Source organism: Ovis aries, chromosome 16, assembly GCF_016772045.2.
Source record: "Ovis aries strain OAR_USU_Benz2616 breed Rambouillet chromosome 16, ARS-UI_Ramb_v3.0, whole genome shotgun sequence".
NCBI classification, from domain to species: domain Eukaryota; kingdom Metazoa; phylum Chordata; class Mammalia; order Artiodactyla; family Bovidae; genus Ovis; species Ovis aries.
Genome location: NC_056069.1, coordinates 39,912,913 through 39,940,082, shown reverse-complemented (window position 1 = coordinate 39,940,082; position 27,170 = coordinate 39,912,913). Strand labels below are relative to the sequence as shown.

General features: G+C 41.9%; 2 protein-coding genes across 4 annotated transcripts in view; both read right to left on the bottom strand.

Annotated features, from left to right (window-relative positions):
• Positions 1-3,012: 3,012 nt before the first annotated feature.
• Positions 3,013-18,465, bottom strand: AMACR (alpha-methylacyl-CoA racemase). Its single transcript, XM_004017063.6, has 5 exons — positions 18,159-18,465; positions 15,332-15,475; positions 11,283-11,443; positions 7,758-7,944; positions 3,013-3,765 (listed from the first exon to the last, which is right to left on the bottom strand). Exons 1-5 carry the CDS (start codon positions 18,403-18,405, stop codon positions 3,356-3,358), a joined length of 1,149 nt encoding a protein of 382 aa, XP_004017112.2. The 5' UTR covers positions 18,406-18,465; the 3' UTR covers positions 3,013-3,355.
• Positions 18,466-22,728: 4,263 nt separating this feature from the next.
• The window catches only part of C1QTNF3 (C1q and TNF related 3), a 32,478-nt gene continuing 28,036 nt past the window's right edge, over positions 22,729-27,170 (bottom strand). For all 3 annotated transcript variants that reach the window (XM_004017062.6, XM_012097112.5, XM_004017061.6), the window contains exons 5-6: positions 26,398-26,497; positions 22,729-24,851 (exon numbers count right to left, since the gene is read on the bottom strand). In XM_004017062.6, the coding sequence (XP_004017111.1) occupies positions 24,692-24,851; positions 26,398-26,497 (260 nt within the window). In that variant the 3' untranslated portion in view covers positions 22,729-24,691. The remainder of the gene's footprint in view (positions 24,852-26,397; positions 26,498-27,170) is intronic.

Here is a 27,170-nt window from a genome sequence, read left to right as displayed (position 1 = left end):
AATATTGTAAAGTTTAAAAAAAAAAAAAATACCTGGGAATAAACTTAACCAAGGTGGTGAGCTACCATGTGAACCAGTAATCTCATTTCTGAGGACATAGGCAGAAAAGACAAAAACTCTAATTTGAAAAGATGCATGCACCTCAATGTTCATAGCATCACTATTTACAATAGCCAAAACATGGAAACAACCTAACTGCCCATCAACAGACAATTAGATTAAGAAGATGTGGTATATATATATACACAATAGAATACAACAGAATACTACTCAGCAATAAAAAAGCATGAAATACTGTCATTTGCAGCAATATGGATGGACATAGAGAATATGATACTTAATGTCAGAGAAAGACAAATATTATATAGTTTCACTAATATGTGGAATCTAAACAATACAAATGAACCTATATAAAAAACAGAAACATACTCATAGAAAACAAACTTATGGTTAACAAAAGAGAAAGGTGATAAAGGGGTAGAGAAAGGATAAACTAGGAGCATGGGATTAACAGATACAAACTACTATATGTAAATAAGTAAACAAAGATTTACAATCCTTACATAACACAGGGAACTATATTCAATATCTTGTAATAACTTATAAAGGAAAATAGTCTGAGAAGTATATATACATAAATGAATCACATTGCTATATTTGAAACACAATGTTGTAAATCAACTATAATTTTTTTAAAAAGAATGAAAAAATTAAAAATTTTAAAAAAGAATGAAAAATAAATGTCTTCTTTCAAGTGTGTCCACTATATTTTTCAATCAGCTAATAAGCTGTTAGGACAAAAATACTTAAGTTGTTGCTGCTGCTGCTGCTAAGTTGCTTCAGTCGTGTGCGACTCTGTGTGACCCCATAGACGGCAGCCCACCAGGCTCTCCCGTCCCTGGGATTCTCCAGGCAAGAACACTGGAGTGGGTTGCCATTTCCTTCTCCAATGCATGAAAGTGAAAAGTAAAAGTGAAGTCACTCAGTCATGTCTGACTTCGCTACCCCATGGACTACAGCCTACCAGGCTCCTCCGTCCACGGGATTTTCCAGGCAAGAGTACTGGAGTGGGGTGCCATTGCCTTGTTGGGACCTAATTATTTACAAATGGAATGATTATGTATTTCTTTTGGCTTAGGGCCACCATGAAAAAAATCAAGACACTAAGGGACATGTGAACTAAGGTTTAGGACCATCTGAGCCTTGTGTCCACATCTATAAAGTGTAGAAACCTACGCTGTCTACCTCTTGTGATTGGTAAAGAGCAACTGAGATACTGTATGTCAGAGATGTTAACATAAATTCTCCACTCCTTCATTCTGATGGAATCTGGACCAGCTTCCAGAATCTACCCCTCCCTCAAACATCCACATGCTTCCAGGAAGTTGAGTCCAGGGGAGCTCCAGGAGCAAGTTGGTTTTCTCTAAGGATAATCCTACCTTCTCCACCAAAGACCAGTATGGGGATGGCTTGTGATTTAACTTGACCCAAGGAGACACGCTTGCTCCTTGGAAGAAAAGCTATGACCAACCTAGACAGCATATTAAAAAGCAGAGACATTACTTGGCCAATGGTCCGTGTAGTCAAAGCTATGGTTTTTCCAGTGGTCATGTATGGATGTGAGAGGTGGACCGTAAAGAAGGCTGAGTGCTGAAGAATTGATGCTTTTGAACTGTGGTGTTGGAGAAGACTCTTGAGAGTCCCTTGGACTGCAAGGAGATCCAACTGGTTGATCCTAAAGGAAATCAGTCCTGAGTGTTCATTGGAAGGACTGCTGCTGAAGCTGAAGCTCCAATACTTTGGCCACCTCATGGGAAGAACTGACTCACTTGAAAAGACCCTGATGCTGGGAAAGATTGAAGGCAGGAGGAGAAGGGGATGACAGAGAATGAGATGGTTTGATGGCATCATCGACTGAATGGACATGAGTTTGAGCAAGCTCCAGGAGATGGTGAAGGACAGGGAAGTCTGGCCTGCTGCAGTCCACGGGGTGGAAAAGAGTCGAACATGACTGAGTAATTGAACAACAAAAGGAAACATGAGATAAGATTTGCAGAGGGCGGCTGAGACCCTCTCTTCTTTTGGATGTTGTGCTGTGTGGAAATGAGATTCCAGATCTTTCTAAGGATGGGGGGCAGGGAAATTGAAGGCAATGATACTAGGGGTGTAAAGCTGGGTAGGGAAGTTGAACAGTAGTCCAAGGAAGAAGTGATAGTGTCTGGATGAAAGAAGCAATGGGATATGGGGAAAGGGAAGGAGATGGGAGTTCTGAAAGTGGAACTGATAGCACTTCACTATTGAGATTCATCACTTTAATAAATATTCACAAAATTTCCCATATGGGCCAGGCACTATTCCAGGAACTGGGAACTGAGCAATGAATGAAACCTACAAAGTCCTTCATAAAGTTTCCATTTTAGCACTCCCTAATTTAGAAGGAATGAGGCAGGGGTTAATCCATACAATGTCAGCAGTGATAGGCAGTATGAAGGAAAATGAAAAGGGTTCCCGGAGAGTGAGTGAGTGCTATTTTAGACAGGGATCAGGAAAGGACTCTCTGGAAGGGACATTTGAACAGTGGCCAAATGGAGTGATAGGTAAACTGTGGGGTCTATTGAGATAGAGGTAGACATACTGGGAGTGGAAGCTGGAGACTAGTAAGAGGAAGGAAAGTCTAGTAAGACTTTCAAATGGATGATGGTACAGTTTATTGATAAAGAGACACACGTGGATGATGCTAATAACAGGCAGTTATACACAGGAGCTGGTCTAGATGGAGAGGTGGCAGTTATCTGAACGAAACCTCAAGGACATTTTCTAAAATTTCAATTCAGAGACACCAGCTGAATGGTTTTCTTACCAAATTAAAAGGATCAGACTTTTCCACCTAAGGACATTCATTCTGGTTAACAGCAGAGCCTAAAATATTTCAATGAGCAACAAAAGGCTATGTTAGTACTACTGAAAGAACTTTCTTGAAAGCTTTTCACAAATTTAGAAGCAGGAGTAAACTTTATGGGGAATAAAGCTTTATTTAATAAAAAGCATTATATTAATGTATTTCAAGTATTTTATAAATATATAAGCATTTTAAATTGACAAATATAACCTATCAAGTAAATTGAAAGGCAGAAAAACTGCCACAATTTAGTACAGGCAAACTAAAAATATTCCCAAATCAAAAGCCACAATAACCATTTTCACAATTCCATCATTACTCTATAATCAGTCCTGTTTCCTGATTAGAATAGTTAGACCACTGTGATACTGTTTTTTCATGTTTCCATGCACACAATTTTTTGTATTATACTGTAAATGCAATGTTCAAATTCATTTGCATTATGGGGCTTGGAACTTAGAGATTAACACTAAGTTTATGAATTTCAACAATATTATCTAACTTAAGCTGAATGATCTCTTTCTGGCTGAACCCAAGTTCTTTAAGAATCTGTTCAGTGTGTTCTCCTACAAAAGGATCCCTTTTAGTCGAAGGGAGAGCTGGGGTGTTGGACAGCAGAGGAGCAGGGCGGGGACTCACACGCTGCTCTGTATCAGTAATAAACGAGCCTCGATCTTTGTTGTGACCATGATGGATAACCTCTTCAAAAGTCAGCACAGGAGTCACGCATGCATCAGTGCCGTCAAAGATCTGACACCACTCTGCCTTTGTCTTCTTTGCAAAGATATCTGCAAATTTCTTCTTCATTTCTGGCCAATCCTTTATACTCATCTGATTGGGAAGTTCATCAGACTTTAGCCCAAGTCCTGAGAGAAAAACAGAATTTCTTAAATCAGCATGCTTTGGGTATAGTAAATATAATCAGTGCAAATGAGTTTTGAACTCATCATACTTGCCCCAAATGGGATATTTTATAAGAATTCTCAAGTGAGTCAAGAGAAGAAATTTAAACTCAACTTGAAGTTGGAGCCAAAGCTGGAGAAGGCAGTAGTGTAACGGGACTCAAAACAGACAGTTTCTAAGTCTTTGCGAGATCTTACTATTTACATTTCATCAAAAGCAGTCTATTTTTAATTGTCTAGTTTCCAGAAATCAACTTCTTCCCTCTGAGAAGTTTTTCCAAAAGAGACTTCCTCATGAAGTTAGTATCTGCCATGTGTGTGCTAAGTCGCTAAGCTGTGTCTGACTCTTTCGTGACCCCCTGTAGCCCAGCAGGCTTCTCTGTCCATGGGATTTCCCAGGCAAGAACACTGGAGTGGATTGTCATTTTCTTCTCCAGGGGATCTTCCTGACCCAGGAATTAAACCCAAGTCTCCTGCATTGGCAGGCAGATTCTTTACCACTGAGCCACCTGGGAAGCCCAAAGACACAAGCAAATTGTTCCGACAGCGCACATGAGAGCAAGTTATCAGCCAGCCAGTCAACAGGGGACACAGAGACCTTTTCTCTCTCAAGTACAAAGAGCTCTGAAGGGCCCCTTAACACAAGGGGCAGAGAAGATGAAAGGATTTGCCAGGGAATATCACAAGAAGGATGGCTTCTCCAGTCCATGACTTCATCTGTGCTCCCTTTATTGACTATAGGAACCCACCCCTGTAGACACACCCCAACTCCAGTGCTGATTAAATTATACCCAAAGGGCAACTTTGCCTTTGGGGTTTGGTGTAACTGTCATTTTTATTCTCTCTTGTATAAGAGGGTTTCTCAATTTAAATTATGCATAATATTTTGCATAAGTTTAGCCAAGTTAATCAAGCAGTTCTCATTTTTTATCATCCTTTCCTTATCTACCATGTTGAAAAACAATGACCAATAATTGTAAGCTGCTCTGAAGATGCAGAAGTGCCTACAGAGGTAAGAAGACAGGAATACTATAAGCTCTTCTTAGAGTTTTGAGGGATATAAGGCTATAAGAACTCACATAATTCTGAACAGCTGTGAAAAAACATCTGTGCAAATACATTGTTCTCTGTAGCCACCTGTCCCATTCAAAACCAGGAAAGAGATAAAGCCATAGTTTCAGATTTACCACAGTAATCTATGAAGAACTATTTCTAAGGATGTCTTTCACTTTGCTTTCTTCTTCTTGACTGTCCCAAACTCTATGATTAAGAAGCATATAAAATGAGCAGTTAGCCAAAGCACTTAAGTAGACCACAGCTAACTGCTGGAAACATACACGCATGCTTTTATGAAGTTTCCTTTTTTTTTAATCAGAATGTGATCAGAATCACCAACTAAAACTGGAGCCAATAGTTCTCCAACAAACACTAAACTTAAGGTTACACAGGTTTTGTTAAGGTACACAGGTTTGTACACTGGAATCAGTTCAGTTCAGTTCAGTCACTCAGTCATGTCCGACTCTTTCTAGAAATCAGGACACTTCCACCCCTGACTGTGACACACCAGCTGTGTCAACACGGCTGCTATTTAAAAGGGTGAGGAGGAAGATATTTGGTACTGACAAAAAAGGATGTCTTTGCTATATTTTTTAATTAAAAAATTATTAATTATAAACTTATATGATTATGTATTTTACAAATTATATACTGTATATAGTTTTATATACATTATAAAAATTATATAATACAAATACATATACAAATTATAATATATTTATATTATATAGATTATTTTAAAAATTTAATTGTGTCCGTATGTGTACAGGGAAAATTCATAAAGGCCACATTCCAAACTTTCCTAAAGTAGAAGGACATGGGAGAATTTTTACCTCTTACCTTATAAATTCTGTGTTGTTTACACTTTTTTCATAAAAAATACATTATTTTGAATTCTTTCATTTTTTAAAATTGTGGTAAAATATACAAAATATAAAATTGACCATTTTAGCCACTATTAAGAATACAGTACTATGTTATTAAGTACATTCATACTGTTCTGGAACCATTACCACCATTCATCTCCAGAACTTTTTATCTTTCCAAATTGAAACTGTACCGGCTTCCCTGGTGGCTCAGATGGTAAAATATCTGCCTGCAATGCAGGAGACCCAGGTTCAATTCCTGAGTTGGGAAGATCCCCTGGCGAAGGGAATGACAACCCACTCCAATATTCTTGCATGAAGAAATCCATGGACAGAGGAGCCTGGCGGGCTACAGTCCATGGGGTTGCAAAGAGCTGGACACAACTGAGCCACTAACACTTTTACCCATTAAACACTAATATTCTATTCTCTGCTTTCCCAAGTCCTTGTTCAAATATCTGTTCAAGTTCCCACTTTTAATTCTTTTGGATATATAACCAGAAGTAGAATTGCTGGGTCATATGGTAATTCTATGTTTAATTTTTTGAGGAGTCACTATATCATTTTCCACAATGGTTGTACAATTTTACATTCTTACCAGTAATGCATGGGGTTCCAATCTCTCCACATCCTCACCAACACTTATTTCCTGGCTTTCTTTTAATAAGTATTTTGAAATTTTAAAGCAACTTAAAAAAATTCTCTATTGCCTTTACTACAAGAATGTTATGTCATGAGAGTCTCAGTATCTTCAGATTTCTTTGCCCTGGAAAGCATTAGGAACATAGCACAGAGGAGTCTGAGCCTTACAAAAACCTTGTGTATTTATGCTCAGACACTGAGAGCTAAATGAAGCTATGGTCTCAAAGATCTCAAAATGTACGGTGAAATAATAAATTAACACTAACAAAAAAATCATTACAGATGTGGGAGTTTGTCCAAACCACTCTGTTCTATCGTTCTTCTAACTTATGGTTAAGTTAGTGAAGTTAATATAGTTGGTCACAGAATGCATTCTGATGCTTATAAAAACCATCATTCCAGCTATATACAGACTACTCTGAGCAGCATTTTGCATCTGAAAAGCTATCAAACATAGAACTCCAGACTTAAAACTGGAAGATGAATGTGCTGCAGCACATGTGCCTGTCACACTGCTTCAGCATATATTCTAAAACTTCTTAGAAACCAAATGATCTGTGAAGTAAACTTTAAATTCACATTTCACAGGGACAAAATAAGTGCAGTCCAATTATCAGTCAGGGCAGAAGGGATCCCAAATTTTTCTGCTAACCTGTGGCAACATATCAGTAAGACAAGAATCTGCAAGAAAGGTGAACCGCAGAAGCATCAAGTGATGGTGACATATCCCAACAAACTCTCACTTGCCAAAGTCTCTCTGTGCTCTGGTGACCCCATTATTAAGAACCAGGAGGGGCAACTATCCATCAAGGAATAAAAACTGGTAGAACCAGCAGACCATTTCTAGGCAAGAACAGACTGTGGCCATGCAACGGGCAAGAAAAATATCCAGCACTACTGAGTATGGGCTTCCCAGGTGGCACCAGTGGTAAAGACCCTGCCTGCCAGTGCAGGAGACATAAGAGATCTGAGTTCGATCCCTGGGTTGGGAGGGTCCCCTGGAGAAGGGCATGGCAACCCACTCCAGGATTCTTGCCTGGAGAATCCCAGGGACAGAGGAGCCTGGCGGGCTACGGTCCATAGCATCGCACAGAGTTGGACACAACTGAAGAGACTTAGCACAGCACTGAGTATGAAATGTAATAAAAACACTGAACGCCCACAAAAAGGATTATGATCTGTTTAATCTGAGCTAATTTATAGACCTTTTTAATAAAACTACTTGTCAATTTAAAAGATGGGGGAAGTGCCTCACAATATAATGATGACCATCATTAGGCTAATTATAAACTGGATATATACACATAATAAAAGACATCATGAACTTCACAAGACCCCAAAATAGAGGCTGGAAAACATCCACAGAAAAGAAGTTCCTGAAAAGTTACTCACCCTTGATCAGCAGCTCGTAGAACTGGGGCTCTAATGCTCCGACAGCCATGAACCCCCCGTCGGCTGTCCGGTAGGTTGTGTAGAATGGCGCTCCGCCATCTAACACGTTCTGTCCACGGGGCTGGTCCCACAATCCTGCTTCTTGGGTTTTCCACAGAAAAGAACTTAGATATGCTGTTCCTTCCACCTTTGAAGAAACAGAATGCAATGTGAATCCAGGTAATGAAACTATACAAATTATGACTGTTTCCTACTTGGGTTTTTAAAAAAATGTTTGTATAAAAATGTTTATCTTCTAATAAGAAGGATTATACCTAATAATACAACTTCTTTGATATTTTGAGAAAGTGAATTAGGGCAGGTTTATGATAGAGCTCCTGCACTATTCAGATCAGGGAATATTGTTCAGAAAAGACTTCAGGGAACTACTTCTGCTCTTCCTTTCAAATAAGACTGGCAGAATGTTGACAATTTTTGAAGCTAAGTGAGGCTAGCTTCACTAGTAAGCTTACTGCACCATTAGGAAGCTAATTATATATTCTCTTTACGTTTATATATGTTCAGGATAAAAAAGCTGAAAATAAAAAGGTTTTTTAAAAATCTATCATCTGATCTCAATACTTATAAACACATACACACAAACACATGAAGCAGATCACATTTTAAAGGTAAATCGCATGACAGTTATATTTAGTTGATTCTAGTTTTGATACCAAGCACAAGAAAAACAAATTTGAATATTTAACATATTTTAACTTTAATTATCACTAGAAAGTTACAGAATAAACATAACAACATGGGTGGCAGGTGATAAGGGTTTTCTGAGTACAGACAAACTAGTTTGGGAATGCCAGCTTCCCACTAGTCCTGAAATAAAAAGGACTCACATCTCCGGTATGATTGTCATGAGACTGGATGCACTGAGCTAACTAAAGCACACTTCCCTACGCTGCTGGCAGTCCAGGAAGAGGGCCAGCAAAGTATCCTTGTCTCTGAGGTTACTAATAGAAAGGCCCCATTCCAACCGTGAGCATGGGATTTCTCACAGATTCTGGCTACGAAACAAACACAAAATTTAACAGGCAAGAAGACTGCAGTGGGTTGCCGTTTCCTCCTCCAGGGGATCTTCCCAACCCAGGCATCAAACCCTTGTCTCCAGGGTCCGCAGGTGGATTCTTTACCACTGAGCCAGTTGGGAGCCCATCTTTAGATACGTCTCAGTTTTCTCTTTTAGCTTGAAGAAGCTCATGAACACTTGAATCCATGGATCTGACATTTGCTGTCACCAAGTAGTGGAGTTTGCATAAGTGGCCTTTGGTGGTGCTGTTTTTTGAAATGAGGTTACACAGATTTTACAGTCCCCACATTTATACATACACACACAAACACACATATAGAAACATCTCACACACACACACATATATACATTTAATCTCTTTTATACACTGGATGTACTGATGAGTATTGAAAAAAGACGTCCTGTCAGTGTTATGGGTCTATTTTGGGTCACTCAGGATACAAACAGGCTCTAATCTAACTCCACCTTTACTGGGCGCCATAGAAGGACACAGGACAAGACACAGCAATTATAATCCTTATCTCATCAAGAGGCTGCCGAGCACACACCTTTCTTCCCCCTTCATCCACACGCAGCGTATGCTGCCACGGATGACAGCCCTTGACACAGGGAAATTGCAGCCTCAATTTCCCAACTTTTTATATTATTCTCATCACATAGGCAATGGCCTGCATGCCAACATGCAGTCCCCCAGGTCAGAAGTGTTCCCTTAGGTCAGGAGTAAACACAGTAAAACAGACCCCACATGCCATGTGCATGCATGCTGTTGCTTCAGTCCTGTCTGATATCCAGACTCTTTGTAACCCAATGGATTAGAGCCCAGCAGGCTCCTTTGCCCATGAGGATTCTCCAGGCAAGCATACTGGAGTGTCATGCCATGCCCTCCCCAAGGGGATCCCTGCAACCCAGGGATCGAACCCAAGTCTCAGGCATCTCCTGTATTGGCACGTGGGTTCTTTACCACTAGCACCCCCTGGGAAGCCCTAACTCTAGTTTCTAAGGGAACAGTCTGATGAAGAGATGACTCCAGGTCATCATGGGCAGGCCTAGGTCATAGACTCTGCTGCTAAAGTCATTTGGAAACTATCCGTCTAAAAGAATAAGATGTATGTCCCCTCCAATCAGCCTCCTCCTTCAGTGGTTCTCCCCAGGGTACCAGAGCCACCATCCACTGGGTCTTCTAAGTCAGAGATCAGGGAGCAATCCTTGATTCCTTCCTCTCCCTCCACTGCCAAATAGGAATCGTTAAATTCAGACCTATTCTATCACTGACCATTTTAGTACTTGCCTTTATCTCTTAGTCTTGTCTTCATCAGATCCACTCTACAGCCTACCAGCAAAGATAGGTCCAAATGTAACCTGTATAGTGGTACTAGCCTGGGCTCTCATCAACTAGCTGTGAGAACTCAGGCAAAGTTCTGAATGCACTGATGAGTCTGTTGAAGAAAGATGTCCTAACAGCTTTATGGATCTGTGCTTAGTTGCTCATTCATGTCCGACTCTTTGCAACCCCACGGACGGTAGCCCACCAGGCTCCTCTGGCCATGGGATTTTTCAGACAAGAATACTGGAGTGAGTTGCCATTTCCTCCTCCAGGGGATCTTCCTGACCCAGGGATCAAACCCACGTCTCCTGTGTTTCCTGTACTATAGGTGAATTCTTTACCTGCTGAGCCATCAGGGAAGCCCTGTTACGGGTCTAACTGGGTTCAGTACCAATGTATCTCAGGAGAAGGGAATGGCAACCCACTCCAGTATTCTTGCCTGGAAAGTCCGTGGACAAAAAAGCCTCATGGGCTGCAGCCCATGGGGGTCACACAACTGAGTGCACATGTGTGAGGGGTCTGGAGGGAGATGGGTTGGTAGCAATAAACAGGTAGAACTGGAAAAAACAAACAAACAATGTATTCCAAGTGAAATTGTTGTTTGGGGGATTAGGAGAGATCACACAGGAGAAGTGCCTAGGAGAACATGAAGCAAGTGCTCCGTGCGTGAGAGTGAAGACACTGAAGCATCCTGACATTCGAATCTCCACTACACAGAGCAGCAGGAAGGTCTAGACGGTCCATTTTATTTGAGCATCATCAAGAATCTCTTCCTCCTGCTAAAGGAGACCTCCTGAGCCCAGTTTTGAATGAAGATCTCTTAAAAATCATATTCAAAGCGCAAAACACAAGATGGGGAAAATTGCTGAAACACAGTGTAGTAATCAGGTGAGTCATGAACAGTTTAGAAAACTGACTCCACAAACAGACGATCAAAATATGACACTGGGACACATGTCAAACATAGGAAGCTATTTTAAAGAGAAGGCTATCTTTGCTAACTTGGATTCAAATTTCAAATCTCAATTTATCTCCTGTCTTGTTCAAAAGAGGATTTGAGGCAGCCATGTATAAACCTTAGGAAAAAACGCTAGGTTTATCATTTCCCCCAGTTATCACTTACCATGCTTGCATCGATGACCTGACCTTTGCCAGAGCGTGTGCGTTCAAACAACGCCATAATGATGCCCATTGTGCACATGAGGCCACCACCACCAAAATCAGCCAGGAGATTCAACGGGGCATATGGATTCTCACCACTTCTGCCAATTCTTGATAAAACACCTATACCATGGGAAAAAAAATGGAGGACCATTAAGGGTAAATTTAATGTGTCTTTTAAATTTGTATTTATTTATTTTTGGCTGTGCAGGATCTTCGTTGCTCTCTCTGGTTGCACTGAGTGGAGGCTGCTCTCTAATTGCGGTGTGTGGGCTTCTCATTACAGTGGCTTCTCTTTTTGCAGAGCACAGGCTCCAGGACACACAGGCTTCAGTAGCTGTGGCACGTGGGCTCTGTCATTGCGGCTCCGGGGCTATAGAACAACAGGCTCAACAGTAAGCCTGTACTTTACAGGCTTAGTTGCTCCACGGCATATGGGATCTTCCCGGACCTGGGAGCAAACCCTGTGTCTCCTGCATTAGCAGGCAGATTCTTTACCAACAAGCCATCCAGTGGTAAATGGGTTATAAATCCCATTTAATGTGTACTTTAAATAAATACCTGAACATCTTAGAAGGAAAACCAATCTCTTTAGCTACTAGTTGTAAGTAAAAATTAATATCTAATGCCTTTCTAAATCTAAACTTGTTCGGTATAAGATGGTTTTCCTTTTTTTTTTTTTTGTCTTTATTTTCCTTAAAACTTTATTCCTACAAACATTTTCAGAATTCTACTGCTAAGTTTTTATTCACTGAGTTGTGGAGGGGAGGGGAATGGTTGCTATCCACTTAGTTTATGACTTAACAATGGTATAAGGCACTTCCATTCTTATTAGAAAGAGATGCAAGAAAATAAACACAAAAAAGAAAAGGAATTGCATTTTTAAATAGATGTGAAAAATCAACTCTCCACTCACTCTTTTACTCAACCTTTAAATGTGTACACACAGACTATTTGAGACTTCTTTTACTCAGCAATATGATTCTTAGAAATCTAGAATTAGGTCATTCTAAGAGCTCCTCATTGCCAAATTCAGACTTAAATTGAAGAAAGTAGGGAAAACCACTAAACCATTCAGGTATGACCTAAATTAAATCCCTTATGATTATACAGTGGAAGTGAGAAATAGATTTAAGGGACTAGATCTGATAGATAGAGTGCCTGATGAACTATGGACGGAGGTTTGTGACATTGTACAGTAGACAGGGATCAAGACCATCCCCATGGAAAAGAAATGAAAAAAGCAAAATGGCTGTCTGAAGAGGCCTTACAAATATGTATGAAAAGAAGAGAAGTGAAAAGCAAAGGAGAAAAGCAAAGATATAAGCATCTGAATGAAGAGTTCCAAAGAATAGCAAGGAGAGAGAAGAAAGCCTTCCTCAGTGATCAGTGCAAAGAAATAGAGGAAAACAACAGAATGGGAAAGACTAGAGATCTCTTCAAGAAAATTAGAGATACCAAAGGAACATTTCATGCAAAGATGGGCTCGATAAAGGACAGAAATGGTATAGACCTAACAGAAGCAGAAGATATTAAGAAGAGGTGGCAAGAATACACAGAAGAACTGTATAAAAAAGATCTTCAAGACCAGATAATCACAATGGTGTGATCACACACCTAGAGCCAGACATCCTGGAATGTGAAGTCAAGTGGGCCTTAGAAAGCATCACTAAAAACAAAGCAAGTGGAGGTGATGGAATTCCAGTTGAGCTGTTTCAAATCCTGAAAGATGATGCTGTGAAAGTGCCGCACTCAATATGCCAGCAAATTTGGAAAACTCAGCAGTGGCCACAGGACTGGAAAAGGTCAGTTTTCATTCCAGTTCCAAAGAAAGGCAATGCTAAAGAATGCTCAAACTACCACCCAATTGCACTCATCTCACATGCTAGTAAAGCAATGCTCAAAATTCTCCAAGCCAGGCTTCAGCAATACATGAACCGTGAACTTCCAGATGTTCAAGCTGGTTTTAGAAAAGCCAGAGGAACGAGAGATCAAATTGCCAACATCTGCTGGATCATCGAAAAAGCAAGAGAGTTTCAGAAAAACATCTATTTCTGCTTTATTGACTATGCCAAAGCCTTTGACTGGGTGGATCACAATAAACTGTGGAAAATTCTGAAAGAGATGGGAATACCAGACCACCTGACCTGCCTCTTGAGAAACCTGTATACAGGTCAGGAAGCAACAGTTAGAACTGGACATGGAACAACAGACTGGTTGGTTCCAAATAGGAAAAGGAGTACGTCAAGGCTGTATATTGTCACCCTGCTTATTTAACTTCTATGCAGAGTACATCATGAGAAACGCTGGGCTGGAAGAAGCACAAGCTGGAATCAAGATTGCCGGGCGAAATATCAATAACTTCAGATATGCAGATGACTCCACCCTTATGGCAGAAAGTGAAGAGCAACTAAAAAGCTTCTTGATGAAAGTGAAAGAGGAGAGTGAAAAAGTTGGCTTAAAGCTCAACATTTGGAAAACTAAGGTCATGGCATCTGGTCCCATCACTTCGTGGGAAATAGTTGGGGAAACAGTGTCAGACTTTATTTTTCGGGGCTCCAAAATCACTGCAGATGGTGATTGCAGCCATGAAATTAAAAGATGATTACTCCTTGGAAGGAAAGTTATGACCAATCTAGAGAGCATATTCAAAAGCAGAGACATAACTTTGCCAACAAAGGTCCGTCTAGTCAAGGCTATGGTTTTTCCAGTGGTCATGTATGGATGTGAGAGTTGGACTGTGAAGAAAGCTGAGCACCAAAGAATTGATGCTTTTGAACTGTGGTGTTGGAGAAGACTCTTGAGAGTCCCTTGGACTGCAAGGAGATGCAACCAGTCCATCCTAAAGGAGATCAGTCCTGGGATTTCTTTGGAAGGACTGATGCTGAAGCTGAAACTCCAATACTTTGGCCACCTCATGTGAAGAGTTGACTCACTGGAAGACTCTGATGCTGGGAGGGGTTGGGGGCAGGAAGAGAAGGGGATGACAGAGGATGAGATGGTTGGATGGCATCACCGACTCAATAGACATGAGTTTGGGTAAACTCTGGGAGTTGGTGATGAACAGGGAGGCCTGGCGTGCTGCGATTCATGGGGTCGCAAAGAGTCGGACACGACTGAGCGACTGAGCGACAGAACTGAACTGAACTGAAGCGCTTCCCTGGTGGCTCAGAGGGTAAAGAACCTGCCTGTCATGCAGGAGACTCAGATTCTATCCCTGAGTCAGGAAGATCCCCTGGAGAAGGGAATGGCAACCTACTCCAGTATTCTTGCCTGGAAAAATCCATGGACAGAAGAGCCTGGTGGGATACAGTCCATGGGGTCACGAAGAGCTGGACATGACTGAGTGGTTAACACTTTCAAGATATGTTCGTACAGGTGAAAACCATGGGCTTTTTCTAGTATTCACAGAATTTCTAAAATCATGCCTCAGTCAACAATTCACAATAAAGTAAGGGGGTACCAGAATCAAACTATTAATACATCTTTGCAAACCACAGAGCAACCATTTCTGCTATCAATAAGTCTCTTACTTCTTAGCAGGGGCCTGTTTGAGAATTCACTCCACAAACATAGTCAGTAAATGTTACTAGTGAGTGTATTACGCCTCCCTGTGTGTTAAGGCAGGGGAAAGTGAAAGTGTTAGTTGCTCGGCTCTTTGCGACGCCAGGAAGTGTAGACTGCCAGGCTCCTCTGTCCATGTATTCTCCAGGCAAGAATACTGGAGTGGGTGGCCATGCTCTCCTCCAAGGGATATTCCTGACCCAGGCATCAAACCCATGTCTCCTGCTTTGCAGGCAGATTCCTTACGATCTGAGTCACCAGAGGGAGGCTGACAGTGATTGTTCCAAGACAAACCAATCTTTTTTAAAGAAGTACACGCTCTTTATTAATTCCAATAAATATTCCAAACTTCACCTTTAAAACATTCTTTCTAATAAGTGTAACTGTAGATCTTGACTGGGGGAAAAAAGAGTGTAGAGAAATTGCTTTTTTTTTTTCCCAACATACCTGACAAAGCCAAATAGTTGATGTCATGTCCGGCTGCCTTGGAGAACCTTCCTGACTGGCCGAATCCACTCAACCTGCCATAGATAAGCCTTGGGTTCTTCTTCTGCAGAATCTCTGGACCGAGCTGGAGTCTTTCCATTACCCCTTAAGAGAAAAGTTACATTTTTTTTGAAGACAGCATGAACTGAAGATGGGTATAATCCCTTCTTTGTGGCAAATATAAAATAGCACTTTTTTGCAAGGAAAATTGGTAACATTTGTTGTGAGTTTATAGTGAACGTATTGCCAGTAATTAAGAACCCAGACAGTGAAGCCCCCATTTCTGGAATGTGTGGCAGATCCCCCCACCCCAAGAATGCTATTTCCCTTCAGCACTGCCCTACATCCCTGCAGGCATACCCAAACATCTTCAGAGTGGATATGCCATCCCTTCAGTCAGCCCCTTCAGAGTTTCCCCAGTTTGCTCCTAAGTAATTTATTAGAAGTGGTCTGTTCTTTTGGAAGTTACTCTGGGTCTTTAATTGATCAAAAATTCACTTTGGAAGCTGCTTTTCCTTTCAGGACCTCTTTTATGTCTATGCCTGCATGGGTGCCTGCTATGCTTATGCATGTATATATTCCATCTTCCCAAACAGCTCAGATGCTCCTCTGGCAGGATTCATGCCTCATCTGTTCCCACAGGCCTTTAACATGCCCAGCAGTTCCTCTACAAAAAGACTCAGTATAAATATCTGGTGAAAGAAGGGTTAGCAACAACAGCATTTAATTGCTCTTATCAGCGAGTACAGCTGACCCTTGAACAAGGCGAGTTTGAACTGTTTGGGTCCACTGACATCCAGTTTTTCAAAAGTAAATACTACAGTATTACACAGTCTGTGGTTGATGGATGCCGAGGAACTGTGAAGAACCACTGTAACTAAAGTACAGGTTAGCCCTGGTTTGTTCAAGGGTCAATCAATATTTATTCTGCTAAAGCCAGGGAACCTAAGGAGTCCTGGGGTTAAAGACATAAAATTAGATAGTAAAACTCACTGACTTTGTCTCCACAAAGCTATGACAAGTTACAAAAGGATTCTATTCCTAGACTGGTGGTTACCAAGGGGGAAGGATAGGAGAGGGATGAATTGGGAGCTTGGGATTAGCAGATGCAAACAAGTATATACAGAATGGATAAACAATAAGGTTCTACCATATAGCACAGGAAGCTCTATTCAATATCCTGTGATAAACCTGTGATAAATGAAAAATATGAAAAAGAATATATATGTAACTCAGTGGCTCTGCTGTACAGTAGTAATTAACACAACATTGTAAATCAACCATACTTCAATAAAAAATAGAACTCTATTTCTCTAACTAGAAAAACATCAGCCTCAAACCACCCCAACACCCCCTGCAACTAGCTCCACCTCTCCCCTAATTCTGCAACAAATTATTTACCCATATGGAGTCTCCTTCAATTTCAAGTTGTGTATTATTAAATTATAACATAATCCTAATTACTAAATTATTATTGTTGTAATCTCAGATCTGAGGGTGGATTCATTCACATATTTAAATACACCTGGTGCCCCACATAGCAGATTCATTCCCCATTTACTGACTTCCAGCTATATACCAAAGCTTGGGATTTGTACTTGAGCAACAGCAGGTGTCTGAGCAAAGATCAAAGTGGTGCTAGACCCAAACATCAGCTTTAAAAAGGCTGTTACAACTGTTATCAAGGAAGCTGCAGCAGGCATGCAAAGAATCCAGAAGTCACAGAAAGGAAGAAGAATGATGGGACTGATGATAACTGAAAGCTGGTGGTGGAAAAGGAAGATTTGGGAGCCTAGACAAAGGTACGAGTTTTTCATTCAGGCAACTGGGTGGACATTGGTTCTATTCACTGAAATGATACAGAAAGAGAAGAGGACATTTTAGTAGGGAAGACGTGGGACTGTTTGGAATATGTGGAAGCTGCAGTGCCTAGGAGACAGTCAGATAGAAGTGGGCAGAACTTGCCTATTCTGGAAGTCTGTGGCTCTAAAAGAAGGGGGCACAGTTATAGACTTGGCCATCACCTGCCTATAAAAAATAAAAACAGCAGAAATGGATAAGGGCTGCAAGAAGCAGAGTGTAAAGGAAATTGAGCAGAAGCTGGAACCTGAACCCCAGCATTTAAGGAAGCAGGTGTTAGCCTGGCTTTACCCCGGTAAACCAAGCTCCAAAATTTGTCAAAGTTTGACTATGAACCTACATGCAGTTTTCCAGGGAGAGAATCTATGGCTTTCGTTTGTTTCTCATAGGGTTCATGACCTTCACGTAATTAAGAAACGCAAATGGGAAAGAGTAACTAAAAAAAAGGGGGGGAACTTGGGAAGGAGTCAGAGGTATAGGGAAAGTGGGGACAACAGCATTATCTCGGACTCCAAGAGTGGAAGATCGTCTCAGGGGGCGAACGATCAGCAACATCAAATGCAACAGCAAGGTCTAGAAAGGGATGGAAAGGGTTCAGGTGGCAACAGGGTAAAGGTATACCGGTAGGCTGCAGTCCATGGGGTCCCTAGGAGTAGGACACGACTGAGCGACTTCACTTTCACTTTCATGCATTGGAGAAGGAAATGGCAACCCACTCCAGTGCTCTTGCCTGGAGAATCCCAGGGACGGAGGAGCCTGGTGGGCTGCAGTCTATGAGGTCGCACAGAGTTGGACACAACTGAAGCGACTTAGCAGCAGCAGCAGCAGCAGCAGCATGCGGGGTGCAGCCCCAAGCGGCCGGGCGCGGCGACCTCCCTTCTGCGGGGACCGTCCCCTCTCTGGCCCCGCGTAGGGGCAGGAGGCTCACCGGGGCGGAAAGGTTCCAACAGCACGTCCGCCTGGGCGCACAGGCGCCGCAGCACCGCGGCTCCCCGCGGCCGCTTCAGGTCCACCGCCAGCGAGCGCTTGCCTCGGGCCAACCCGCTCGGGTCGCTGCGGGTGCCGGGTCGGTCCACGCGCACCACGTGAGCCCCGAAGTCCGCCAGGACCATACCGCAGAAGGGAACCGGGGCCAGGCCGCCGAGTTCCACGACTGTGATGCCCCTAAGCGCCATGGGCCCCGCGTCTCCTTCCCAAACCGAAGAAGCAGCAGCTGCCTGAACTTCGACCTCTACAGCCTAGCGTCCGCCTCGGGGGCACATTTCCTGCCTCGTGGCCCCGCCCCCACGCGCCTGCGCGCAGCCGTAGAGCCTGCGAGCTAGTGCGTCTTCGGACCGCCTCCAGATCTGGGCGGCTGTTAGTGGACTGAGGTAGCTTAGATTTTAAAATTCTGCTGCTGCTGCTGCTGCTGCTGCTGCTAAATCGCAAACTCTAGGGGATCCTAAATTGTGCCCTAGGGGTTGACCTGGGGGCATGGGGGATGGGAGTGGGGGTGGGACCCATGGCTGGCCCTGGATGTCTCAGGATGGTTTTACTTTCCTTGCAGTCCCAGCCGCTGTGCTCTATGGACCCGTTTATTACCTCTCTGGCCTTGAAAAACATGAAAAATACATAAATATTTAAGAATAATGTTAAAGTGTTGTTTTTAGCTTCTCAGCTATCTGGGGTTAGTATCCTGTGTTTTTACAGCCTGAGTTTCCTCCCTTTCACACCGAGGGAGTGACTGTAGTCCCATGACTGTCAGAAGGAAGGTACTCTTTTCTTTCCTGAGCTGGTTAGGCTCACCAGCTCACCTTTGGCAATAACTACAATGGACCCTTCGTTTAGTGACATGGCAGGCAATGTGCCAGTTATGATTATTCACCACCCACAAAAAGCTTGTGTGCTATCATGGAATATAAAAAGCACATGTTGAGCAGGTGGTGCTCATGAGAGACAAATCTGAGAAGTTTAAAAATATTTTTAATTTGTTGCCTGCCATCTCTACAATTATAGTTTGGAGTTTTTAATTTCAGTGCATTTTAAAAGTACAATAAAATAACAAATAGCCCCACTCCTTGCAGTTTGGAGTCTCCAAGAGCTAGGGAGAGAGTTTAATAGAGAAAAGTTGAGGCAAGGAAATTATTCATTGACTAGATGTAATTGCCTAGTTGACTGCATTTGTTTCGTACTTTGATTTCTGGACTCTCAGACCAGGTTAGATTCCGCTTGCTTACAGAGGATGCCAGGGCATGAGAGCCACATCACTCTAATGGCTTCCTTGTTTAGTTAGCACCTATTTGTTCCCTCTAGCCCTTTGTTCAAGCATAAATTTTCTAACCCAGCCCTCTTTTATTTTGATTTTGAGAAACTTAAAAGGGAAATGTCTAAAAAATACTCTAGCAAACACCCATAGATGGAGGTACTATTATTTCATGGTGACCCCCAGTCTAAAAAATAAGCAGTACAGATATTGCTTAAGCTAACACCCATGATTAGATTCACATGAATCAGATATCTTACCAGAATTAAGCTTTACTAATAAGGTCAAAGATGCAGATCGTAGAGATATTTTCAGACAAAGCTGAGGTCCTGGAAATCTCACTTGACACTGCAGGCCCTTCCTTCCTGCATGGGCAACATACTCTCTGTTACTGATCTCGAGAGGCAGCAGTGAACGGTCCTGAAGAGAGATCTTAGCTGCCTGCCTAGGAATTGAATGTGGGTAGTCTGGCAATGGTGCCCCACTCCAGTACTCTTGCCTAGAAAATCCCATGGACGGAGGAGCCTGGAGGGCTGCAGTCTATGGGGTCGCTGAGGGTCAGACACGACTGAAGTGACTTAGCAGCAGCAGTCTGGATGAAAACCAGGACTCCTAGCCACCAGATCATCAAGGTATTAGAGGCCAGAAGCAGCGGCCCTGACTCGTTCTCCCATTTGAAAGCGAGAATGCTTCAAAAGAGACAAAAACTGTGAAAACAGGTACAAAGTTTATTATAAGAGACACAGCATAGCATGTGGGAGAACGTTCAGAGAAACAGTTTATTTATTTAAGACTGAAGCCAGGTGGCGCAGCGGTAAAGGATCTGCCTGCCAATGCAGGAGACACGAGAGAGATGTGGGTTTGATCCATGAGCCAGGAAGATCCCCTGTAGTAGGAAATGGCAACCCACTCCAGTATTCTTTGAAAAATCCCATGCTCAGAGGAGCCTGGAGGGCTACAGCTCACAGGGTTGCAAAGAGTTGGAGGGAAATGAGCACACACACAGGCAGAGATACAGACCCAGAGAGAAAGGGTGTGGGCCTCCTCTCTCATGATGCATGCAGTAGTGAAATGATTGAAATCAATTATAGAGGACAGGTCTTCCAGGTCTTTGTTTACCTTTGGCCGGTTATCTCATTTCTTTTTTCACACTTGACTGCTCCTAGGACCCTCTCCAAAATGGGTGCACAACTCTTTGTTAAGATGGATCCCATCATGTAGGACTGTGGGTGCATGTCTACTCATTATGGGGTAGGAGCCCCTCCCTTGTTGACCTCCAAGGAGCCTTCCTGTGCATGTGCAGACAGGGAAGTTCTCCTTGACCTCAAGAGTGGTCATCTTATCTCTTTACTTCTGCAGAGCTCAGCTTCTGCCATTAGCTTTTTCATTGGACAAAAATTCAATTTTACTCCATTTGACAAATAGCAGCTATCCAACCTTAGGGCCCATCAGTCTCCTACCTTAATACAAGCTGAATTGTGTCTCTTTAAAATTCATATATTTTAGTCTTTACCCCAGTACTGTGACTGTATTTGGAGACAGAGCCTGTAGAGGTAATTAAGACAAAAAGAGGTCATATGTGTGGGACCTAATCCAATAGGACTGGTGTCCTTATAAGAAAAGATTAGGAAAACACAGACCAAGAGAGGACCATGTGAAGACACAGCAGAAGGCAGCCCTCTGCAAGCCAAGAAAAGAAGCTTCGAAAGAAAGCCGTCCCGCTGACCCATGAGCTTGGACTTTTAGCTAACAAAACTGTGAGAAATTAAATTTCTGTTGTTTAAGCCACCCAGTCTATTAATTTTTTCTGGAATTCCTTGCAAATTAATATATTCTCAGATCCACGGTTACAGATGAGGATCTAATGAGGTCTCTAATGAGGTTCTCAGATCACCAAACAGACTATTTTCTATTCCAGAAAGTTACTTAGCCATGGAACCATGTTTCCTAAATTCTGGGCTTATTTAGCATAATCAAAGGAGATCCAACCAGTCCATCCTAAAGGAGACCAGTCCTGGGTGTTCATTGGAAGGACTGATGCTGAGGCTGAAACTCCAATACTTTGGCCTTCTCATGAGAAGAGCTGACTCATTGGAAAAGACTCTGATGCTGGCGGGGATTGGGGGCAGGAGGAGAAGGGGACAACAGAGGATGAGATGGCTGGATGGCATCACGGACTCAATGCACATGAGTTTGGGTGAACTCCGGGAGTTGGTGATGGACAGGGAAGCCTGGCATGCTGCAATTCTTGGGGTTGCAAAGAGTCGGACACAACTGAGCGACTGAACTGAACTGAACTGAATCAGTCTTGTGACCAGGGATAACCATTAAGTCTATTCAATATGTAAATTCTCTTAAGCCTGGCATGTTGCAGTTTGTGAGGTTGGAAAGAGTCGACCACAACTTAGCGTCTGAACAACGAACTTCTTCTTAGCAAATATGATTAATTTATTTACCTACAGTCCAGTGGAGTCATGTGCCCTTTTCTTTGGCCTCCAGGGCTTCCCTGTACTAAAGAGAGTAAATAGATCAAAAGTCAGCTGCTTTCAACTCTTTCCAAAGCTTCAGTTCAGTTCAGTTCAGTCGTTCAGTCGTGTCCGACTCTTTGCGACCCCATAAATCGCAGCATGCCAGGCCTCCCTGTCCATCACCATCTCCCAGAGCTCACTCAGATTCACGTCCATTGAGTCAGAGATGCCATCCAGCCATCTCATCCTCTGTCGTCCCCTTCTCCTGCCCCCAATCCCTCCCAGCATCAGAGTCTTTTCCAATGAGTCAACTCTTCGCATCAGGTGGCCAAAGTACTGGAGTTTCAGCCTCAGCATCATTCCTTCCAAAGAAATCCCTGGGTTGATCTCCTTCAGAATGAACTGGTTGGATCTCCTTGCAGTCCAAGGGACTCTCAAGAGTCTTCTCCAATACCACAGCTCAAAAGCATCAATTCTTCGGCGCTCAGCCTTCTTCACAGTCCAACTGACATCCACACATGACCACTGGAAAAACCATAGCCTTGACTAGATGGACCTTAGTTGGCAAAGCAATGTCTCTGCTTTTGAATATGCTATCTAGGTTGGTCATAACTTTTCTTCCAAGGAGTAAGCGTCTTTTAATTTCATGGCTGCAGTCACCATCTGCAGTAATTTTGGAGTCCCCCCAAAATAAAGTCTGACACTGTTTCCACTGTTTCCCCATCTATTTCCCATAGTGACTTATAATTACATGATTATTCAACTTAATTAAAAACATTCTAAAATAGTACAATTAACAAAAGTGGGTTTATTTCCATGTAATGCTTATTACATTTTTCTCATCTCAGTTTTATTTAAAGCCAGGTCAATATCTTACTCTAAATCACTTTATTAGTAATGCATGCTCTTTAGATATAAAGTCCTTCTGGGAAACATGCAACATTCAGTTATCTATTGGCAATGCACTTCAAGGAAAGTTTTGAAATTTGGTAAAAATAAACTTCAACCCATGACCCCATACTAAGGTGAGGTGGGAGAGGGAAAATATACACAAAAATCACAAAGATATTACAGTCAAGCACCTTAGAGCTAATATCCATTTCACTTTAAAATAGTATTGCGTATGGATTCAGGAAGAATTTCAAAATATTTGAAGATCAAAAGAAAAGAGTCAAAGACTGACATGAATTTGGAATACATTAAATTAGCTAACAGGGTAGCTCTCATTCACTATTTCCATTTCTAGCTATAGAGGTAATCAAATACAAGTAAATTTACAGTTAAAAGGCTTTTGTGAATATTCAAATTATAACGGAAAATAAATTTAAGGGTTTATTACTTCTAAGGGAATTCATTATGTAATATTTGTTAGATGGACATCTCTGTAGCGCATTTTAAATATGATTCAACATCAAGATAAATTCATATTCCAATAATTCTTTGCTTAAAGTTAATTCTTTGGGGTTCTATCATCAGAATTTATGGCACATTCTCATGAGCATAGTTTTCGTGGAAAATTTAATCCTTTGAGAATTGATTTTGGGGGAGGAATAGGCAAAAGTCTAGCTGTATGGATGCTCCATGAAAATGGATTAAATATGGTAATCAAATAAGTCATATAACTTTTAAAAATACACAGATTTAAAAAAATTTTTGGCCCCACTATGCAGCTTGTGGGATCTTAGTTCCTTGACCAGGGATTGAACCCAGGCCTGGCAATAAAAGCACTGAGTCCTAACCACTGGACCACCAGGGAATTCCCATATAATCTTCTATTTTTAAAAAAGCTTAAGCAATTTTATTATATGTCTGCTGAGCGAAATGCCCTTATATTTTGTACGCATCAGTTTGACTGCATATGACTGGGTTTACAATTCCTTAAATACTCCATGCCAGTGTGTGTAAAGAATATTAGGCTAATTTCTAAGCTGACAGAAAAGTAGGTGATTACATTTGCACAATATGAACCTGCCCTCACTGCAGGCCAGAGTCAACAGAGCTCTATCGTAATGTAAAAAATGCAATGGAAAAAGAGTCCATCTGATAATCTAGACCTGATAAGCCCAATTTTGGATCATAGGAAAATTCTATTTCCAAAAATAAATGCCATTAGAAGTCAAGATTTAATTATAGCAGTATCCTTATGAAAAAGGAGTCAATTATTTGTGAGCATTGTGAATACTTCTGCTATCTAAAAGCTATCTGGAATTACTAAAATATATCTACTTTATTCATGAATATTGACCCACTGGATCAAAGTGTTACTCCCCAGTTTAGACTTTACAAATATTCTGGTACCTTGATCCAGGCAAGTGCCCCTTATTCTTTTGTTGTCCCCATCATAATCACTGCACCCTATTCTCTGAAATGCTCCAAAGAATAAGGAACCCCAAACCTTATAGCTTCCTGAAAGCTGTTATTAGAGCACCCAAAACTGACTTTTCTGATGGGAACAATCATTTCTAACCTGTATGAAGAGGGGAATTCTCTTTTAGGTGCCTGGAAAAGAGCAATAAATGTTGCTGGGTATATTAGTCAAGGTCTCTTGGTAAGACTGTTTTGTGGTTTATTCTTCTGAGCCCCTGAGTCATCCCACATTATTGATGTAACTGTACTGTGATTAGCAATGTAACCAATAAAAATGTTTTTAAATACAACATGTAGAGCCATCAACTCTAAAATCCCTTGGATCGTGACAACACCATCTCAGCTATAAGTCTTTCCCAAAGTGGAGCTGATCTATTCATAGTTTTACTTAGTTTCGAAGAGCAGGAAGCCTGCAAAGGTAGAGAAGCGCTGGTGGTCCCCATGAAGAGCACCATTGCCCATTCTCAGCCACACCTCATCCCCTTTGGCCAGCTTCAGCACTGCATGGTTGCTGGATGTATCTGATTTCCCCTTTGTTTCATAGCTAGAAGGAAAAAGAACAAGCACCAACTACTTAGTCTTTGAAGAGAACAGTCGGCTCTTAACCAAAATCTATCCCCCTTCTCTCCCAGAGTCCATACATTTAGGTATAATCTGGATTAAATTCTCTAAATGACACGTGAGCAGAAATTACATGTGCCACTTATAGAACTGGCCAGTAAAACTCCCACAAACAATCCCCCTTGATCTTTCCTCATTACGACTGTGTGGAATGCTAATAACAATGACCAGAATGAACTTGGAAACCTTTTGTTGAAGCCTGAGTGCTTGAAGACTGTGGCACGAAAAGGAACTTCTATCATGTTCAAGCCCTTGGGTCAATGTTAGAGCAATTCAATCCACCTTAACTAACAATAGAATTTGTATCTAAAGAAGTGTGCTGCCCTAATCCAAACTAAAACATGTTGCATCAGCTAATGGTCAGGGATGGAGCAATGAGGAAATAGATATTGTGGGCTTCAAAGCTGGACATCCTTGTCATGTTAGAGAAAACCATTTGGGAAAATGTGGTGACTTGGAGTAGAATGTCTGATGCATCAAAGCTTGTTCTTCTTTCCACCTTCTGACTGTGGCAATGATAATGACCAGTGCAAATTTGGGAGTCAGTTTCACAGATGGCAGAAAAGCTTTTACCAGCCCACATCCCTCAGAAACCTGTTGGAGCAATCCTCCATCCAACTTCCATACATTCCCCTCCTCTCTTTCTATCCCATTGTTCCCCAACCTGGAACCAACCAAGAAAAATAGAATTCTAATACGTTCAAGCCACAATCTTCTAGATCTCTTTGTTGTAGCAGTTTCACCTATCTAACTCATCTTTTCTCTTTTGGCTTTTTGAATACCCCATCTTACTAGAGGCCAGGTTCCAAAAGAAAAAAAAAAGGATGGCAATCCCCACAAATCATCAAAAAAAAAAAAAATAGATAGCAAACAAAAAGTTTTTCACAGTTTCTCAACACCCATTTATTTAATTATGGGAAAGGTGTTGGCTCTCTGCCTCTTTTCTACATCTTAGGCTTACATCAGAGCAAAGTGCATTTTTTCTTTTTTGTATGGACTTTTCTCCAAGGAGCCTTAGGGCCAGGTTGCTAAGATAAACATCAGAGTTGCAGCACAGCCTAAAGAGGGAGACTGGTTCCCAGCTCTTAATTTGCCAGCTCCAGGGATGATGAAGGTCATCAAGAGAGCTAAACTCTAGGCAAAGGGAGCGGAGAGTAGGAAAGGAGAAGGAAAATCTGAGAGAGAAGGAAAGAAAGAAAGAGTTAAGAAAAGAATGCAAATAATTAGTTATGATGAGCGTTGCTAGTAATTAGCTCAAGACCTCTTATCAACCTGTGTATGTTCAAGTTTATCAGATTCACTGCCCCACAAAGAGTAATGGTAATCTGACCATATACTGGTGTGTGGGAGCTCTGGATGACAACAAAGTTTGTGCTGATCTCTGTTGAATCCTATTCACGTCCTGACATTGGCCATCCTTTGAGCAAACAATGGCAGCATGGATACCTACGATAGGAAAGACCACTTACCTGTACATGCTGAAGACCGTGTTGCCATTGTGCATGAGGTATACATACACTTCCTCAACATCCTCATGCTTCATCATGCTGAAGGTGAAGAAGTACACACCTGGAAGAGGCAGATATGCATCCACATTTTTGTTAACTATTGAACACTGAGGACTGGGACTTCACATTCATGTCACTGGACTTCACATTTCATTTGTTGCTATTCTAAGTGGTATGTAGGTTCTTTTTAAAAAAACATTTTTTTGAAAGTGTAAATGTTACTCGCTCAGTTCTGTCTGACTCTTTGCAACCACATGGACTGTAGCTTGCCAGGCTCCACTGTCCATGGAATTCTCCAGGCCATTTCCTTCTCCAGGGAATCTTCCTTTCCCAGCAATTGAAACTGGGTCTGTTGTATTGAAAGGAGATTCTTTACCATCTGAGCCACCAGGTAAGCTCATTTTTTGTGTGTTTTGGTTTTTTTTTTTTTTCCTGCTGTCCTTGGTCTTAGTTATGGCACTCAGGATCTTCAATCTTCATTGCGGCACGTGAAATCTTTAGTTTCAGCATGAGAACTCCTAGTTGTGCCATGCGGGATCTAGTTCCCTGACCAGGGATTGGACCTCAGGTCCCTGAACTGGGAGCACAGAGTCTTAGCCACTGGACCACTGGGGAATTCCCGATATCCCATGGACGGAGGAGCCTGGTAGGCTGCAGTCCATGGGGTCGCTAAGAGTCGGACACGACTGAGCAACTTCACTTTGACTTTTCATTTGCATGCATTGGAGAAGGAA

Bases quoted from the DNA above. Each gene is read 5' to 3' on its own strand.
- AMACR (XM_004017063.6), bottom strand. From the start codon at position 18,405: ATGGCGCTTAGGGGCATCACAGTCGTGGAACTCGGCGGCCTGGCCCCG. The intron at 15,476-18,158 runs GTGAGCCTCCTG...TTTTCTCTTAAG, and splicing joins GTTGGAACCTTTCCGCCCCG to GGGTAATGGAAAGACTCCAG. The intron at 7,945-11,282 runs GTAAGTGATAAC...GTTTCTTCAAAG, and splicing joins AGGTCATCGATGCAAGCATG to GTGGAAGGAACAGCATATCT.